General features: G+C 58.9%; 1 protein-coding gene across 7 annotated transcripts in view; it reads right to left on the bottom strand.

Moving 5' to 3' along the window:
* The window catches only part of CDK18 (cyclin dependent kinase 18), a 22,270-nt gene extending 5,533 nt beyond the window's left edge, over window positions 1–16,737 (bottom strand). Inside the window, exons 1-4 of one of the 7 annotated variants that reach the window (XM_059413244.1) lie at window positions 16,536–16,737; window positions 4,273–4,455; window positions 824–973; window positions 528–667 (exon numbers count right to left, since the gene is read on the bottom strand). In XM_059413244.1, coding sequence (XP_059269227.1) covers window positions 528–667; window positions 824–947 — 264 coding nt within the window. In that variant the 5' untranslated portion in view covers window positions 948–973; window positions 4,273–4,455; window positions 16,536–16,737. Of the gene's footprint in view, window positions 1–527; window positions 668–823; window positions 974–2,784; window positions 3,019–4,272; window positions 4,456–13,169; window positions 13,195–16,421; window positions 16,510–16,535 lie in introns of those variants that run through there. The other 6 variants (XM_059413245.1, XM_059413242.1, XM_059413247.1 and 3 more) reach the window with 6 other exon arrangements.
* Between the last annotated feature and the right edge of the window lie 1,413 nt (window positions 16,738–18,150).

Genomic DNA, 18,150 nt, shown 5'->3' with positions numbered 1-18,150 from the left:
CCTGGGTGGCTCAGTGGGTTAAGCCGCTGCCTCGGCTCGGGTCATGATCTCAGGGTCCTGGGATCGAGTCCCGCATCGGGCTCTCTGCTCAGCAGGGAGCCTGCTTCCTCCTCTCTCTCTCTCTGCCTGCCTCTCTGCCTACTTGTGATCTCTCTCTGTCAAATAAATAAATAAAATCTTTAAAAAAAAAAAAAAAAAAAAGAATGAGATTCCAATGGATAAGAAGCCTATTTTTCTCATACATGGGTCCAGGTCTCTGAGTAATAAGAACAGCAGTCAAGTTGTCTAGCTTCCTATGTACCAGGATTGTTCTAGGCACTTGGTATATATTAACTTGCTTAATCTTCCCGATGACCATTTTAACACAAGGAGACTGGTATGCAGAGGTTGAAACACTTGCTCAAAGTCACAGAGATGACCGACAGCAGAGCTGGGATGTGAATCCATGAAGTTGGGGTCCCAGGCGGCCACCCTCCTTGGGCATATACTGTTGCTGGGTCCCCAGGGGAGAGTCCATCGCCCCTCACCTCCATGGAGAAGCGGCGCTGGTTTTGCCGCCGGTACTGCATACCAGGGGACAGCTGCCCAGGGTCCTCCCCACTGTCCGTTGGGGAGAAGGTGCTGGACTCCGGCTGGGGGTCTCTGCCAAGAGGCCCAAGCTGCAGGTCTGAGAGGGGGAGGCGTCAGCTGCCCACCCTGCCCCTTCGCCCCGGGGCTGGGGGTGAGGGGAACGGAGACTGCCTCCCACCTCTGTCCTCCCCCAGCCATGAGGGCTGGTTCAGGGAGGGCCAGGGCGGGGCAGGGGGGCAGCTGGACCCCTCACCCTCATTGCGCCGGTTGTGGAGCTGGTTGAACTGCTCTGTGAACTCGGCCAAGGACTCCTCGATGGTCTCGGTGCGCGGCACAGACAGGGAGAGGCGGCGCTTGAAGTTCTTCATCTTGTTCATGGTCAGTGGGTCCCGGGCGGTGGGGCCTGGGATGCGGGGCGGGGGGGGGGGGGGGAGAGAGGGGGGGGGCACAAGGCTGGGCTGACAGCAGATGCGAATTCTGGGTCTGGGTCTCCGCTGGCCCATCAAGCTCTGAGGCCTGCACCTAGGGAGGCCTTCTTCGCCGAGATTCCAGGTATACATAGCCCTCTCCCTCCGTGTGAATCCCGCTCCCCCATCACTACCCCTCCCCCGCCCCTGGGGAGGTAGTCACACTATGGACTAATCCAGCAAACTGCTGCCTAACAGCCATACGTGCCAGCAAGATCCTGGGGGCCTCACCAGGGCCAGACCTTTGAGCTGCTGGAGGTCTAGAGAATTCTCCAAGAGGCCTGGAGTGGCAGGGAGGGGACCAGAACTCGGGCCAATAGCTCTTCACCAACTTGTGTGTAAGAGCTTGAGTATGTCAACAGCCAGTAAGTCTTACTGACGCCCAGCAGCTGAACCCCAGCTTGGCCCGCGGCCTCGGTCTGCTCCAAACCCCACTTCACCCTCGCACGGACACCTGGAGTTCCCTCTCTGGCTTGTCGTAGGCCTCTGTGAGGCAGGAAAGGAGAAGGGACAAGGGAGGGGACATGTGCCTCTGAGCTGGCCCAGCGCCACCTCTCCAGCTGAGATGTGGGAGGTCAGGAGCAGCTGAAGGTCTCAGGGGAAACACAGAAGCTTGCCGGAAAAAGAGGGCCCCAGGGACAGGAGGCGGAGGCCCTCCCATGCCAGAGCCCTGAGGGGGCAGAGTGTCCACGCCGCAGAGAACATAGCGCGGGAAGGGTGGGCTGCTCTGTTCCCCTCAAGGCCCCTTCCAGAGCCAGAAAGTGTTCCCTCCCGGGGCTCCCCAGGCCTCGTGCTCTGTGAGCGAGGGGGTACCCTGCTGTCCACTCTGTTAGACTGCCTCTTCCTGCACACCCCTCTTTCCCCCTCTTTCCATATCTTGCCCTGAAAACCCACCTGCCTCTCCAGTCACCACCCTCACCCCCACCCCCCCCCCCCCCCCCCATGATGTCCTAAGTTCTCGGTGCAGCTGCCCCTGGTCCTGCTCGGCCCACACCTCCCTGGTGAACAGAGGACCAAGAGGCATCCCAAGCGCCCCACTGACACGGGCCAAGAAGGCATCCAGGGCTAGTCCTGTGGTGGGAGGGGGGCCACCCCGCACCCCCTCCCAGCTTTTACCTGAACAGCCAGGCACAGCCCTTTCCCAATCACTAGCTGGTAATCTGAGGCCAAAGACCCCTTCTGAGTCCTCCTGGTTTAAGGGGTTCTGGGTCATAACATGTTCGCTTTGCTTCACGGTCATCCTCTGTCCTCAGCCAGCCCGGAGAGGGCTCTTCCCTGGGCCAGCAGGGTCCTGGCTGCCCCCACACTCCCGGGGCAGCTACCTGCAGCAGCTCTGAGAGCAGAGATGAAGGCGGGTGGCAGCCAGGCCCTCCTCCCTCAGGTTGCCTCCGGCAGAGCCATCTCTGTCCCTGGGCCCCGGAGTCTCCCTAGGTTCAGTTCAGACAGGTGAGGACCGAGTAGCTACTACGTCCTGGGTCACATGGAGTCACATGGGGAGTGAGTGTGGTCCCTGTTCTCCAGGAACTCAGGGGCTCCCGATGCCCCCTCTAAGAAGGCATCCAAAGCTCTTCTTCCAGCTTCCTTGGCAAAGCCCAACACCTTGGACTTTCCTGAGTCCCCGTCCCTAAGCTTGTTCCTGCCGGCCACCCTCCGCCGCTCCTTCCTGGCCCCCTGCACTCCCAGGCCCACGGTCTGCAGGATGCACGGACAGACGTGAAGCTCCCAGCAGGCACTCACCCCGCCTTACCCTGCCGTGTGCAGCCAGCGGGAGGCCAGAGTGTATCCCCTAACAGAAGTTTCGGGACAGCAGCTGCACATGGTCTCCAGGGACAGGGGGACCTAGATGTGCCCTACCCGTCGTCGGACATTTCCCAGCAGGACAGGAGAGTGGAGATGTCCCCACTGGACAGGTCAGTTGTCTACAGAGTTGTTGAACCTCAGTAGCACCAGGGAGGATTTTTAAAAATTCAGATTCCTGGGTCTCCCTCTCAGAGTCTGGAACTGAAGACGGTGACTGTGAAAATAAATTTTTAAAAAAAGCATCCCCAGGGGCGTCTGGGGGGCTCAGTCAGTTAAACATCTGTCTTCAGCTCAGGTCATGATCCCAGGGTGTTGGGATTGAGTTCCCTGTCAGGCTTCCTGCTAAGCAAGGAGCCCGTTCCTCCCTCCGCCTGCCACTCCCCCCTATTCGTGCCCCCCACGCTCTCTGACAAATAGATAAATAAAATCTTTAAAAAAAAAAAAAAAAGCATTCTTGGTGAGAAGCATCTGAGGTCTGGGTAAGGGATGGTAATTCACCCAGGATTCCAGATTGCCCTACTGTGCTGAGACACGGTATCCTCCGAGCTGGGGAGAAGGAGGGCAGATGTCAGGCTGAGTGGAGCAGCAGAGCCCCCCCCCCCCTTTCCCAACACCCCACAACCCGGAAGGGGAAGAAACGTCTGCCCTGCAGACTGATGTCCCAGCTCGGTCATGGCTAGCCTAGGGCAATGGGGGGAGCCAGGCACTTGGCTCCTTCAGGTCTGAGCTCTGCCAAGAGGGACTAGGCACGCCCCCTTCTAAAAACAGGGCTCCCCCATAAAGCCGTCCTGCCGTCTGGGATTTATGGGATGGCATGCTGGGTTTGTGTTCAGGAATCTACCAGTAGCTGCCATAAATCTTATACCCTTGCTCTTGCCTGTGGGGGAGGGGGGCTCATCAGAAGTCTTCTAGGAGGGAGACCCCCGATTTCTTTTTTTTTTTTTTTTTAAAGATTTTATTTATTTATTTGACAGAGAGAAATCACAAGTAGGCAGAGAGGCAGGCAGAGAGAGAGAGAGGCAGAAGCAGGCTCCCTGCTGAGCAGAGAGCCCGATGCGGGACTCGATCCCAGGACCCTGAGATCATGACCTGAGCCGAAAGCAGCGGCTTAACCACTGAGCCACCCAGGCGCCCTCGATTTCTGCAAAACAATAGAGAGCCAGCCCTGAGGGGCACCTGCTCCTGCTGTTCCCTCGGCTCCCCTCAGCTCTGTTAGGAGCAAGGGGCCACCGGCTGGGGCCTGGGGTGCGAGGGAGGTGGGCTGGGGAGCTAGAAGAAGAGCAAAGCTGCGACGGCATCTCTAGCAGGAACGCGGGGCCAGGCGATACAGAGCGAGGGAGACCGGCTATCTTCCACCCACTCGAGAGAGACCCAGAGGAAGCAGTTTCCCCTGGAGCAGGACAGGGATGGAGGTCGGATGTAAGGAGGGACTTACTGATGGCGACAGCAAGGCAGGCGGCAGGGGTGGTGACCACAGCAGAGAGTGGACGCCTCGCTCTGCTGGGGACAATCGGGGCATTGAACCCGGCAGGGTCTTGGGTGTGACAGGGCAGACGGAGTCGTGAATGCTCTCTGTTGTCCCCTCGCTCAAGACATAAGATGCCTCTGTCACTTTTCCCTGGAGAGAATCAGCTCTTCAATTTTGGGGGGTCAAGGGGGAAGGGAGACAGGAAAAAGGCCTGTCACCTTGTTGCTGTCTGCCCCTCACCCCCATCTGGGGACAGAAGGGCTCAGTGTGACCCAGCCTGAGGCCAGCCCCAGGCCGGGCACAGTGTGGCCTTTGTCCCCAGGCCAGGAAGCCATCTGGGGCTGTCCTCGTGCAACTGGTGCCAGGGGAAGAGGGAGCTGGGCATCCAGGGATGCTGGCCTGGCTGAGCTGGCCGGGGAGGTGTTGGAGAAGAGGCCCCCTCGGGAACCATGGGCACAGACGTACCCCCTCCTCACAAGCAGACCCCGCAACCAGTCCTTCCCTCCTGCCCTCCTGCCAGGTAAGCCTGGAGTTCCCAGCTTACCTCCTGTCATTTCCTCCCGGGCACACACCAACCAGCCTAGAACTTCCTGCTGGTGCTAGAGCAGCGGGTGGCCCAGGAGAGGGAGGAGCCAGGCCCTGAGGGAGCTGACACTTGCCCAGAGGCCACCATGTGCCCGGTGAGAAAGGGCTGAACTCCAGTGAGAAAGGGCTGAACGCTGGGAACCGCAGCAGAAGCACTTACAGACCCACCGTTCCATCCCCTTGCGGCCCCGGGGAGGACACTGAGGCTCCCAGATGAGACCCGACTTCCTCAAAACCATACAGCAATTTCCTGCTTGTTAGTAAGGGCCCAAACTCCGTGACCACGTTGCTCCCTGCTTCTCCTAACGGGAGCCCTCCCCACCCTGCCCTTCTCTGGGGCCTAGGCTGTAAGAGCTGTTTCCCAGTTCCAGATCTCCTCCAAGTCTCCTCCACCCCCACCCCGACTTAAAAGCCAAATTCATTTTCTGGTGCCACTCTCTGCAGGGCTGGAGGGTGGCAGTTGGGGTATATAATGTTTCTGAGCTTTGGCGCCAGTCCTTCAGTTGACAAGTATCTATTAACAGAATCACATGCCAGGCACTGTTGTAGACCCTAAGAATCCACGTATGAAAGAATCAGACATAATTTCTGCCCTCATGGCACTTCCATTTGAATGGTGGGGAGCAGCATAGACAAGAAAATAAATACATAACCTGCACAGGAAGTTAGATGGTGACAGGTGCAAAAGAAAGCAGCAGAGAAGAATGGGGGTGGGGAGGGTAGGATGTTGCAATTTGAAACAGGGTGGTCAGGAAGGTCTCCCTGGGAACGTGACATCTCAGGAATAATTCCAAGAAGGTGTAAGCAAGGGAGTTAGTCATGTGGAATCTAGGGGAAGCAGATCAGTGCAGGAGCAGGAGGTGCAAAGGTCCTGAGGCAGAAGTGAGCTTGTATGCTCTAGGAACAGCAGTGTGGAGGCAGAGGAGGCCATAGGAGAGTGCAGAGGAGGCCATAGCTGAGCATAGAGCAGACTATGTGGGCCCCCCGCAGGGAACAGAAGGGTTTCAGCAGCTTTGGGATGTGGTCGCACTTAGATTTCAACAGGCTCCCTCTGGCTACTGTGTTGAGAACAGATTGTGTGGGCAAGGGAGGAAGCAGGGAGCCTATTGGGAGGCTCCTGGAGAGATCCAGGTGACAGAAGGTGGTGGCTGAGAGCAGTGTGGGAACAGTGGAAGCGTCTGGCGTCTGGTTGTATTTTGCAGGTGGAGCCCAAGGGATTTGCAGAACGGGGAGAGAGGAGTTGAGCAAGACCCTGAGGGGCTCTGGCTGGAGCACCTGGGAGGACGGAGCAGCCACCGCGGGACGCGGGGAATGTTGGCGCACAGGTTCAGGAGGCAAGTCCAGAAACTGGGTTTGGGGCCAGTGTTTCATGTCCAGCAGACATCTGAGTGCAGACGCCGGGTGAGCTAACATGACACCGCCCTAGCACGAGGACACCAGGACACCTTGCACTTCCCTCCTCCTCTCGCAAGCTCCGGCTCAGACGCAAAGATGTGCCGGAAAGGAGGCCCCCGATAACACAGGAGACGTGTCCTCACAGACCTCCTTACAGCGTATGAAGTGCTGCGGGACCCCCGATGGCAAAGGGCAGGAAGCCGGGCAGTCCCGAGGCTCCCGACTAAGAGGGAAAGACCAGGCGGGCCTGGCCTCCCCCAACCCCGACTTAGACGGACGGGGCAGAGGACCCCAGCCTCCCAGCTGACCGCTCTCAGCCCCGGTCCTTGCAAGGGAGAAAGCTCCCCAGAGCAGGCCTGGCTGGCCCCCAGGCCCAGTGTCCAGGGAGGGCGGACACAGCCGGCTGCCCCCAGGACAGCCTCTGCCAGGTCCCAGCCCCACCTGCCCCAGGCCCGGGCCACCTGCCAGGCCCTGCCAGCGAAGACTACGGAGGCAGAGGAGGAGGTTGGCAGAGCCTCCGGGGAAGCTGGGCAGCCTCTCCCGGAAGGAGGTATGGAGGGCAGCAGCCGGCTTCCTCCCGTAACCTCCAGGGAGCCAGGCTCTGAGAAGCCTCTCTCAAGCAAACCCCTCTGAGAAGCCCTTTCCCTCCTCCCTGAATGAAGCCCCAATTTACAGCCTGCACCCAAGGTCCTTCAATCCAGCCTCCTGCCTCCAACGGCTTTGGTCTCCCTGCTCCCCACAACCCAAGCTCAGCTCCAGCGCCGGTACCCCTGCCCACATTTAGGCCAGCTCAGGCCGGGAGTCTGGCAAGGCTTCCCCGACCCCCAGGGCCACCAGGCGGCCGGGAGATCGTATCCTCTCCCGGGGCTCCGGCGAGGACTTTTCAAGTGCCTCTGTCCCTGGGGCCACTCTGCTCCTCACAGACATCACACAGGCCCACAGTGAGCACCTTCTGGGCTCCAGGAACGAATCAGGTGCTTCTCCAAGTCCCCCTGTCTCAGTCTCTGAGGGCCCAGGGGCAGGGCCTGAGGCTCTAACTCACAACTGCTCACTCTCGGGAGCCCAGAGGGGCTGAGCCTTGGTCTCAAAGGCTGATCACTGGCCAGGACACCCTCTGCCACCCTCTCCCTGCCCCGCCCCCCTACCTCGGCCACTCAGCCACTTTGGGCCTTTGGGCGGATTTCAAAAGAACAAGAGGCCACGGCTGACCGGCTGACCGAGCTTGCAGACGTCATGAGCTGGGACTTCAGAGACACTCCCTCCTCCCAGGGAGACCGAGCCTCAGGGAGCCCTGGAAGATAGCATCTCTTCCCCCATCCTGCAGCTGACCCAGCCCAGGGGGCCTTGGTTTCCCCGGCTTGCGACAAACCTCAGGGGCAATCAGCAGCAGCAGCCCCGGGGGGTCTCATCGCTGACCTCGCCCTGTGCCAGCTCGGCCTGGAGGAGATGCTGGGAGCCTGGGGCCTCCTGGGTGGCCACAGAGAGGCCTGCAGCCGGCCAGTGGACAAGTTCTTCCCACTGCCTCTGCTGGGAATGCAGGAAGCAGGCGGGGAAGGCCTTCTGGGAGCGTGCAGCGCTAACCTTCCCACTCACCAGCACCGTGACCTGGGAAAACAGCCCATGCCTCGGTTTCCCAGTCTGCCTAATGGGGAGAATATCTAGTCCCCGATCCAACTGCCAAGAGACTCCCGGACTTAACTTTCTTGGTTGCTTTCTGACGATGTCACTCCCCTCTTTAAAATCCTTCAACCTGACAATGCCCTCAGACAAAAGTCCAAACTCCAGGGCCCAGCAGATCAGGCCCCTTGTGTTTTGATCTGTCTCCTTCTCCAGTCTCGGCTCTCATCACTCCCGGGAGGGTCCAGTTTTATGGGGTGTGCTTGTTGTTCCCAGAGTAAACCACACTCGTGCCCCACAGCTTTGCACGTGCTGCTCATTTGGCCCGGGATGCCCTTCCTCATTGTTCCCTTGGTAAGACGACTTCCAAACTCAAGTGTCGCTTCCTCCGCAGAACCACATGTGACCACAATTGGGACGCTTCCTCCTTGTCACTGCTAAACCAGCTTGTGTACATTTATCACCAGACTGTGACGCCCTCCAGGACGAGAGCGGGTTCGGTGAGCTGTTTGCCCAGTGCCTTACTCGAATGAATGAGGCCACAGGCCACTGAGCCCCAAAGGCTTATTTAAAACTCTTTCCTCTACATACATACAGGGCCCATTGAGGACAAAGGCGGTATACGGTGGGGCTCTTCCTTCTTTAATCCGGCCAAGGCCCGTTTCTAGGTTTATCTCACGAGGCCAGCTCCATACCTAGTAGGTGGGTCCTGAGCACACCTGGGGTGGGCCCAACCCTGCCCTCTTTCTGGGGAAGCATAGCAAGGTGTGCAGTCCAGAGAACCAGCCCAAGACCCCGGACATCCTTGGTTCTCTGGAACGGCGGGACTGGTAGGCCAGAGACTGGAGAAACCCAGTTTAAGTGTCCGCATCTTCAAGGCTGGAGAAAGGCACGACCTCTTCCAAGAGGCCTTCTGTGAGGACTGTCGCTTCTCCCCTGGTCTGAAAGCCCACTGGCACCAGCCTATGGCATCCTGGACATTCCCAAGCAGAGCACCTGGCTCGCAGGTGTCCCTGTTCATTTGTCTAACCCACAGGTTTGCCTGCGAGCAGGTTAACAGCAAGGACTGGGTCTGACCCATCATTACACCCCCAGGACTGGCACTGAGCAAACCCTCAAATGGCCAGCGAGTGAGTATCTGAAAGCTACAAGTCCCGAGTTCTAGGGGCTACCTGGAGACCAGAGAGCAGCCAGGAACTGTCAGTTGTCTTCTGGACTCGAAGCCTTAACTGTGACCTAACCCACCTTCCTGGGCTGCTCTTGACCCTGATGGCAGTGGTGGGGGTGGGGAGGAAGGGGCACCACTGAAGCACAGGGGAAGCTGCCTGCTGGGCAGCGACTCCCTCAGCGAGGTCTGTGAAGGTCTCCTCTTGGGCAGATGACCCACAGCGAGGGATACTTTTTTTTCTTGACTGGGGATGCTAGGTTCCCACCAAACACCATTGAGTTGGGGTCTATGGGGCTTGTGGCAAGGGGATTTGACAGGGTCCTGAGACCTTCCTCAGGGGTTCCCATTCCTTCAGGGGTAGATTCCTAGGACCTCACAGGTCAGGTGCACTACCTGGGACAGACCTTGGCCTTGACCCCTACAGCTGACTTCTCCTGACCCCCTGACTGTCCACTTCTAGCCCCACATCAGCCCTGCTGATGCTCACTTTGTTGCTCCCTTTGGCTTCCTAAGGCTCAAGGAACGGAGGCCCATTTATCATCTTCTGCTTTTTTTTTTTTTTTTCTTGATCCTTTTTCAGACCTAGCTAAGTCTGGTCTGCAGTCTTTGGGGAGGCTCTGGATTTGCAAATGCTAAGATGTAACAAGGTGCCCTCCCACCAGCTCGGGTCCTGGGCTGTGCAGAACGTTCTAGACCAGAGGCTACAGCAAGGGGCAGTAAAGGCAAAACCCATCCCCACATTCCCTCCCAGGCAGAGGAAACCGTTTCCTTGCTCCTTTTCGCGGGTTCCGCTGAAGACCCTCACGGGAGGTCCCTCAGCCACCTCGCTCAGCGTTTGCGAAATCCCAAAGTCTAGAACGTTTTCTGAGGTCAGTCCCCAAGGAAACAGCTCACACCGGTCTCCTCACCATTTGCTTAAGCCCCAGGGCTGGTGCCCACCATCTTCCACCCAATGAAACGGAGGAGAAATAAGGCGGACCAAGTTCGCCCACGCTCTAGCTCCCCCTCGGCCATGCAAGAAGCCAGCCTTCTCGGTGGTCGCCCTGGGATCTTTGTTAACTTCAAGTGCTGGCATCCCTGGGGACCTCTCAGTCTCAGGAGCAGGCAGGGCGGGAGGAGCTTTTCCAGCGTCTCTAGCCCGCAGTCCTATTTTTAGTCCGCTCCCAGCACCCCCCACCCGCTCCAGTCTGGCCCGTGTTCCAACAGGACCCCCACCAATATGCTCCAACCTTCAGGGCAAGCTGGCCTCCTCAGGCTCTGCATGGCTTCCCTCCTGCCAGGCTGGGCCCAGGTAGCCCCCTTGGCCCGGACCACCTCCCGCTCCTCCCTGCCTCCAAGGCCCCCTCCGAGAAACCTCTGAACATTTCCCCCTCGTTCAGCTGTTCTCTAAGTGCCCCCTTCAGTGGCACCTGCTGCCCAGAGCCTAGGCTCCTGGGGGGGGAGGTGCTGGTTTCTCCTAGTCACTCACTCATGCTACAGGTACAAGCCGGGGGTGGGGGTGGGGGCGGTGGGCAGCCACTGTCCTAAGTGCCACGCCCAGTCTTCCCCTCCCCTGGCCTCCTGGCTCTCCTCCTGCTTCCCTCTCCCTCTCCCATCTCCCAGACTCACTTCCTCTACCTGTCTCTCAAAGCTGGCACTCCCCAGAGTTCCCTCTCCAGCCCTGGCCCTCCGGTTCTTCCCCTCTGAGCATTCTTCCTGGTGACCTCATGCTTTCCCGTGGTGGAAACCGCCAGCCTCGTGCTGATGACTCCCAGACCCAGAGCTCTGGCCCCAGCAAGCCCCCAAGTGGCAATAAGCAGGTCCGAAGGATTCCCTGCCCAGCTGTCTGGACATCCCCAGGGGTTGTGACACACCAGGATAAACCTCACTGGGTCTGGAGGGAGCAGACAGTTTGAGATGTGTTTTCAAGTGAGAAGGGCCGACATGTACAATTGTGACGCTCCCTGCAGGCTGGGTATCCACACGCTGGAGACTCACGCTTATAAACACGGACACTGCATACATTCCAGACGGATACAAGATAAATGGCTAACAGCAGGTCTCTCTGGGTGGCAGAACCAGGAGTGACTCTAATATCTCCTTTTTTGCTTATTTGCTTCCTCCAATACTTGCATAATGGCCACTCGCTGCTTATGTTAAAAGAAGTAACACTTCTTTTTAAATGAAAAGAAAAGTATTTTTAGATTGAGATTCCAAAACTCTTTAGTGCAAGCCTGGGGAGGACTATAATTATCTCGAACGGGGATTGGCACACTTGTTCTGTAAAAGGCCAGATAGTCAATATTTTCGGCTTTGGGGGTCATACCGTCTCTGCCGCAATCACACCACCGCACCCCACCCCCACCCCCACCCCCCCACCCCCGCCCTTTGTAGAAAGTGCCCGAAGACAGGATGGACACAAACAAGTCGGCTGTCTTCCGGTCAACTTTAACTTGTGGACGCAAAAATCTGAATTTTATATCATTTTCAGTGGCACGGAGTATTTTTTTTTTCTTCTTTTGAATTTTCCCCACTGTTTAAAACCATGCCGTCCATTCTTGGCTCATGTGCCCTCACTCCCGGAGGCAGCCCCTGAGCGCCCGGTGTCTGCACAGGGTTTGAATCCAGCACCCACTCCCTCAGGAGGTTCTTTTCTCCTCTTATCTGACGCGAGGAGGCCTCCCAGGGGTTCCTCAGTCATCTGAGCCACGGCAGGCCTTGGCTGGGGGAAGCCCTCGTCTGGGCTCCTGAGTTTAAAAGAACAGAAGGCAGGGTCCCTCCCGGAGTCCCAGAGCACAGCTCACCTTAGCAGCAGGACTGCCAAAAGCTGGAACCACAAACCAGTCATCTTGGATGGAGCTTTAGAAATCCCATGGTCTGTGCCCTCCTTTTTCAGGAGAAGAAGGCAAGACTCAACCAAGGGGATGACCCGCCTCGGGCCATGCAGCCTGAAGGGGCAGAGCTGAGACCAGAACCGAGGGCCTGTGACTGGGACTTCAGTGCTCTCTTTGCTCCTTCGGGGACTTCGAGGACCTGCCCAGAGGTCCCCGGGCAAGCCCACCCAAGGACCACCCTGCCTTGGGAAGAAGCAATCTCAGCTACGGCATCCGCACAGAGCAGGGCACCCGGCCCAGCCACAGTGGGGGGTGCTGCCAGCTGGTAAGGGAGGGGCTCTGGGACCCCTTCTCGGGCCTCATCCCATGCCCGGGTGGCAGAGGTGGTCTGGGGACCCAGCACTACTGACGTTATGAGTGAAACCTCGGGCACAAGACCTGTCTCCTACCTGCTCCCAGGCACTGGATCCTGCCACAACCCGGGAAAGGACAGAGCAGGGCCTGGTCCCCCAGCAAGGGTCTCCTTTGCTGGGACCACAGGAGAGAAGCAGCCCTCGTTCCTGAAGGGACCTCCCCCTCAACCCCCGGCCCCACAAAGGCAAGAAAGTGGAGGCTTCTTGAGAGACGTAAGGGTGTAAAGAGAGAAATCGTTCTGGAGTTTTGTCAGAACTTAACCCCCATAACAATAAAGCACAGAAGGTCCTTGGAAGGAGGGAGAGTGGAAACGTTTTAAGGGCAGTCCCCTTCCCCTATGCGAGGCCTAAGCTGTGGTTTCTACAGGGACAGAGCAGAAGTCAAGCTACTGAGAACTGCCACGTGTGGCCCAGGGACTCGGACAGCAACCAGCCCTCGCTAACGACACGAGGTGAGGCAAAAAGCCAGGAGTGTGGTGGCCAGTGTCTCACTGTCATCCTCATGTGTAATGCTCCCGCTCTCTTTCTCACAGAGGAATCCAAGGCTTGGGTGAATGAGGTCCTGCACCGGAAGCCCCTCGCTCCGCAGCAGGGGCAGGACTGGAACCCACTCCGAAGTCGCCAAACCGCCCCCCATGCTGGACAGAAGGTGGGCGCTCGCATATAAATGAAGGAACGCCCCAGCTGGCCATCACAGAGTCCCCTTGCCTGTCCCCACCCCTCTCATTCGAAGGCAGACTCGATTTAATGTTGGTAGGCAGGAAGGCGGCACAGGGTTAGACCCCGGTCCACAGTTCCAAGAAAGAGGGTCTCACCACCGTTCCTTCCAAAGTTCTGGCCCATGTCTTCTTACCCAGGGGGGCCCTGACTCACCAGGGACACTCGTGTCTGCAAGGAGCTTCAAGACCCTTTCTGGTTGCAGGCCAGTCCTCACACTTGCCTCCTGGTCCCTCCTCCCCTGCAGATAAAACTGCAGAATTCAGAAGCAGATGGGCTCTCCTTCAGACAGGAGTCCTGGCTGAGACGCGCCTACAGCGTTCCCCCTTCTTGATCGGCTGCAGCACCCCTGGCCAGCTCCTGCCAGGCCCAGCCCCCAGCTCTGTGGGGATCCCGGGCCCCAGGCCCTGGCCCGATCTGCCGATCTGCTGTTAGCCCGGCCTTAGAGCTGGGTTCCAGGAAATGCACACAGCTGTGGGGGCCAGGACAAGACAAGCCCGGCCCTGGGCAGCTCCACCCTCCCGAGATGGCGAGCCGCCCACTCAGCAGCTGATGGCAGGGCCAAAGGCAAAGGGTCCAGGGTTGGCGACAGAAGGGGTGGGGGTAGGACTCGGGGCTACAGAAGAGAAATGTGACTTGTTCCCAAGGAACGAGGTGACGCTAATCAGATAAGTTTGGACCCAGGCCAGCCACTCCCTCACAGATGACAGAGGAGAAAAGGGACAGCAGTTAATGAAGGAGGGAGCGAGGGTCTTTTTACCCCAGGGCAAAGAGGCTGGCCGAAAACTGCTGGATTCCCAGCTTTCAGTGCCCACTTCACTCATGCTAGAAACTAGAGGGCAGAGTCCCCACAACCCAGATTCCTGGTCCCCTCCTGGCAGGTTTCCAACCACCCCTTCCTCCCCAAGCTGGAAGAGCCGGAAAGATGCTCAGGGCCCAGCCTGCTGGGATTAGGAAAGCCTGCCTCGGTCTCTACCCCAGAGCCAGGCATGGTGTGATAACTGGGAAATTTCCTTCCCAAATAACCATGCACGATTCAGCTAACAGTCCCTGAGCATCTGCTACGTGCCAGGCACTGTGTGTTATTTCATTTCGTTCATCTAACCACCCGACCTACGAGGATTCCCATTTCAGAGACCAGGAAACTGAGGCTCGGAGGTGCCTGCTGGGGCGAGGGGACTCAGCTAGTATGTTCTGGACCCAGATTCCAACAAGACCCCGGTTCTCCCTCCCCTTTAGGTCTCAAACTCAGGGAAGGAAAGGAATCGGGAAGGATGGATAGAGGTTCGAGCCCAAAGTCCCAAAGAGGGTAACCCCCACCAAGAAGAGGCACAGTTGGGGTAGAAGCTGGGAAGACCAACCCAGGCTCTGCCCTACAGCATGGGGCACGTTGACAGATGATGGAGTCTGGGCCTACAGAGAAAAGAAGTGCGGTCCAAAAGGCAGCATCATGACCCCAGGGACCCAGGGGGTGGCTTCCCGGGCAGGCGGCTGGATCCCAGGAGATCTCAGACCAAGAACCTAGTTGTAGGTTCTTCGGATCTAGTGTCTCCTCTCCTGCGACCCACGGAAAAGCCTGGCTCTGCGTGGCACAGAACAAGCGGGAACGTTCTTACCCAGAGCACCACACCCATCCTTCCTTCTCCTGGGGACTGATGTCAAACCAGAGAACTCCAGAGCGGGACAGGAGCTCCCCAGATGGGGCAGGGAGTATCTAGCAGGAAGCCCAGGTTCAGACGGAAGTGGGCTGGATCCCACTTAATGTGAGGCTGAGGGAAAGTTGGTCTCTCATAGCCTCTGTTTTCTCGCCTATAAAACGGGACGGCGATGTTTACTGCATCTGCTGGGAACCCAGCAGATACTCTCTAACTGGTAGCCACCAAGGCATTCAGAATTCAGATGGAGCTTACGGAGTCCACTCTGGCTCTGGAAACCCCCATAAATATGGGAAGAAGGAGGGATCCATTCTCCTGGAGGGTCATGGTTGGCCAGTGGGGAGAGTCCCAGGAACCCAACAGGCTGGTGAGGTTGCAGGGGTGGGGGGAAGCCAGCCCCACTTCCGCTACACAGGAGGTGGCTGGGGCAGAGAGAGTAATCCGAGCCAGTAGCTTTGCTCTGGCAAGGTGACCCTCTCTCTAGACAGCCTTCAAGATGCAGACCCAAACCCAGAAGCTAGGGTTGCCTCGAACCACCTTTGCCTCCCCTCGCCATGTGTCCCAGTCGCTTCCCAAGGCTAGACTAAAGGTAGAGGATCTCTGTGGGGGCGGGCAGAGCCAGGGAGCCAGTCCTCCCAGCATCCTCCAGGATTCTGCGCCCCCCAGCCCAGTGTCCCAGAATGTGCTGTGTGCCCAGCAACCCTGGGAGATGCCCCCTGCATCTCACAGGGTCCTGGCCGGGGTGGGGGGCAGGGCAAGCTGGTGCTGGCAGTGAGTCACAGTGCCCAGGCCACAGTTGAGGAACTGCAGAGCAATTCCTGGGGATGAGATTCTGGGGGAGCTGACCTCCCCCCCCCACCCCTCACACAGCTCTAACTTTCCTACCCCTGCTGTCCAGAAAGGGTTCAGCATGCATTAAAGAGGCTGCTGGTGCCTAGGAGGGTGCTGACCCTACAGCACAGAAAATCGGTCACTGTCTGAACAGCCCGACGCCCACAGGGCCTGCAGACAGCTCCGGGAACTCCCGCCGCTGCCAACACGGAGAGAAGGGAGGCCTCCAGCCCCTACCGACTCCCGATCCTCTGAGCCTCTCCCCCAACCCATCCCCTGCCCCCCAAGCGGCCGAATGCTCACCCGCACAGCTCAACAGGCCACCAGCCGCCCTTCCCCACGGCTCTATTAACCCTTTGCTTACTGCTGCTGCGGACTGGGAGCCCCTGCCCCTGTGGTCTCCTGGGGGGCAGAGAAGAGGCAGCGATCCCCAGAGGCCCCAGCGCCCCCACGCTGTCCTTCCACCTTCACCCCAGGGCTCTAGTCTCCCACCCTCCAGCCTGCCGCTCTGGAAAGTTCACCGGAGCCCAGAAAGCCCTTCAAGGTGCAATCTGGCCCCACACTCGCGCGGGTTCTCCCGTCACCGGAGACTCCCGACCCTTGCCCTTCCCAGAAGGAAGGGCGATGAGAAAGCGCCAGGTCTGAACCTGGGTTATAAACTTTGCTTCCTAGGGTTCAGGGAGCCCGGGGGCCGGAGTGAGTCTCGGCGGAGACTCCCGGGTCGGGGAGAGGCGGGGGTCTGCGAAGGTGAACCGGCGCACCTGGAACTTGGGAGGGGCCTGCTCGGGGCATCGCCCACCCCCAGCACGCGAGCCAGCGCGCCTCGTGATCTCCGATCTCCCCGCGGCGCGCCTGCACTGCCCTCCAACCTCCCGCCCCAGGGCAAAAGCAGACCGGCGCCTTTAAGAGCCGCTCCGCTTACCTTTGCTCGGTTTCCCCGGCGCCGCGGTGCCCCCTCCTCCGACCGCCCCCTTCCTCCCCGCGGCGCGCCGCCCGCCCAGCCCTCCGGACACTGCGCGACGCCCGCGGGACTCACCGCGCGTGTCCTGGGGGCCGCGGCGCGCCGGCTCCCGCCCGCTACAGCCGGGGTGCCGCGGGGCTGGGCGCCGTGCCCTGCGCCCTGCTGGGGTCCCTGCCCAGGCTGGGGGCTACTCCGGGAAGGTGAGCGGCTCCCCAGAGAAGCTGCAACCTGAGCTGGAGGAGGAGGTGGAGAAGGAGGAGGAGGAGGGAGAAGGGGAGGGGAAGGGAGGGTGGAGGAAGGTGGGGAAGAGGAGGGAGGGGGAGGAGGAGGAGGAAGGGAAAAACCCGGCCCCCGCCAGACTTTTTCACGTGTACAAGTTGACTCCTCCCCCGTCCCTCCTGCCCTGCCCACAGCCACTGCCAATCCCCAGGGCTCCCTCTGCCCGGGTGCCCACCCCTTTCTCCCACTCTGGGAACCAGGGTCCAAGTGCCTCTTCCGGTTTCGTTCCTAGGCCTGGCGTCTGCCAGCCTTCTGGGGATGGCCCCGAGAGCCTTGACTATGCACTGAGCCCCTCTGGATCGGAGCACCCCAGGACTGGGGCCAGATCACCAGGGGTGATTTACTGACAGTGCCTTTCTCTAAAGGTAGCTTTCCCACCTTCTGAGTCTGATCCTGGATCCCAGCACAGGGCACCGCAGGCGCTAATGCGCCCAGGCCCATCCTGTTGGCCATCGTGGCCTTTTGCAGCAGTGGCCCTGGGGTTCTCCCTTGGCCCAGCCCAGTGGGACTTGTCACTTACCTTTTGGGACCAAGCTCCCACCTGGTTGACTCCACCTCTCCGGGCTTCCCCGTTAGCCATCACCCCCAACTTCCTACCCTGAAGGATAATTCAGTTTGTCCTTTTGGAATTAAACCCCACAGGCCAACGGAGAATCATCCAAGAAATCTTACAGAATAGCTAGCGCTAGTCCGGGTTTCATTTTACAGAAGGGGAAATTGAGGCCCAGGAAGGAGATCGGACTGGCCCAACATCCCACAAAGAGTTAATGGCAAACCACAACTAGGACCCAGGCCAAAGGCCACACCATCCAACTTCAGGGGTCTAAGGGAGACCGGGAAGCAGGGAAGATCACAGTGGCCCCATCTGGGCCCTGCCCAGCCCTGCTACCTCCTGAAGACTGTGAGGAGAGGGGGGGTGGCATCAGATCATATGGGCAGCAAACCAGAGAGGTCTGTGTCCTCTGCCTTGCTGGTGGACATGACCCCTGAAATCTGGGTGTCCTCATGGGGTTGGGGGGAGTGTGTCTTGAGGTGGGTGGTCCACAGCATGGATTTGTTTCCTTTCTGGAAGCCATGGGTCTGAGGTCCCTCTCTCAGGACCACCGCCTGCCCTCCGCCACCAGCGCACATTAGTCCTGCAACACGAGATCACTCGAGACTCCAGGAGCGCTGGAGATGCAGAAAGAAGGAAGACCCCGGGTGCTTCCAAGAGAGTGACTTTTGGCTGGTCCACAGGGGCACCCCACAAAGGGCCTCCCAACTCTGCTACCTCTGTTTTCTCTGCCAAGGTATGCAGATTTCCTGGGCCATGCCCTCTAGAAAAAGAAATCTGCCAAGTGCTTGAAGGGGTACAAAGATTGGATGGATACAGAACTCCAGGGTTTGGGGACAGCAGGCTGCAGGGCTCCAT

This window comes from Mustela nigripes, chromosome 10, assembly GCF_022355385.1.
Source record: "Mustela nigripes isolate SB6536 chromosome 10, MUSNIG.SB6536, whole genome shotgun sequence".
Taxonomy (NCBI): domain Eukaryota; kingdom Metazoa; phylum Chordata; class Mammalia; order Carnivora; family Mustelidae; genus Mustela; species Mustela nigripes.
The sequence above is the reverse complement of the archived record's forward strand: the minus strand, read 5'-3'. Positions and strand labels throughout refer to the sequence as shown.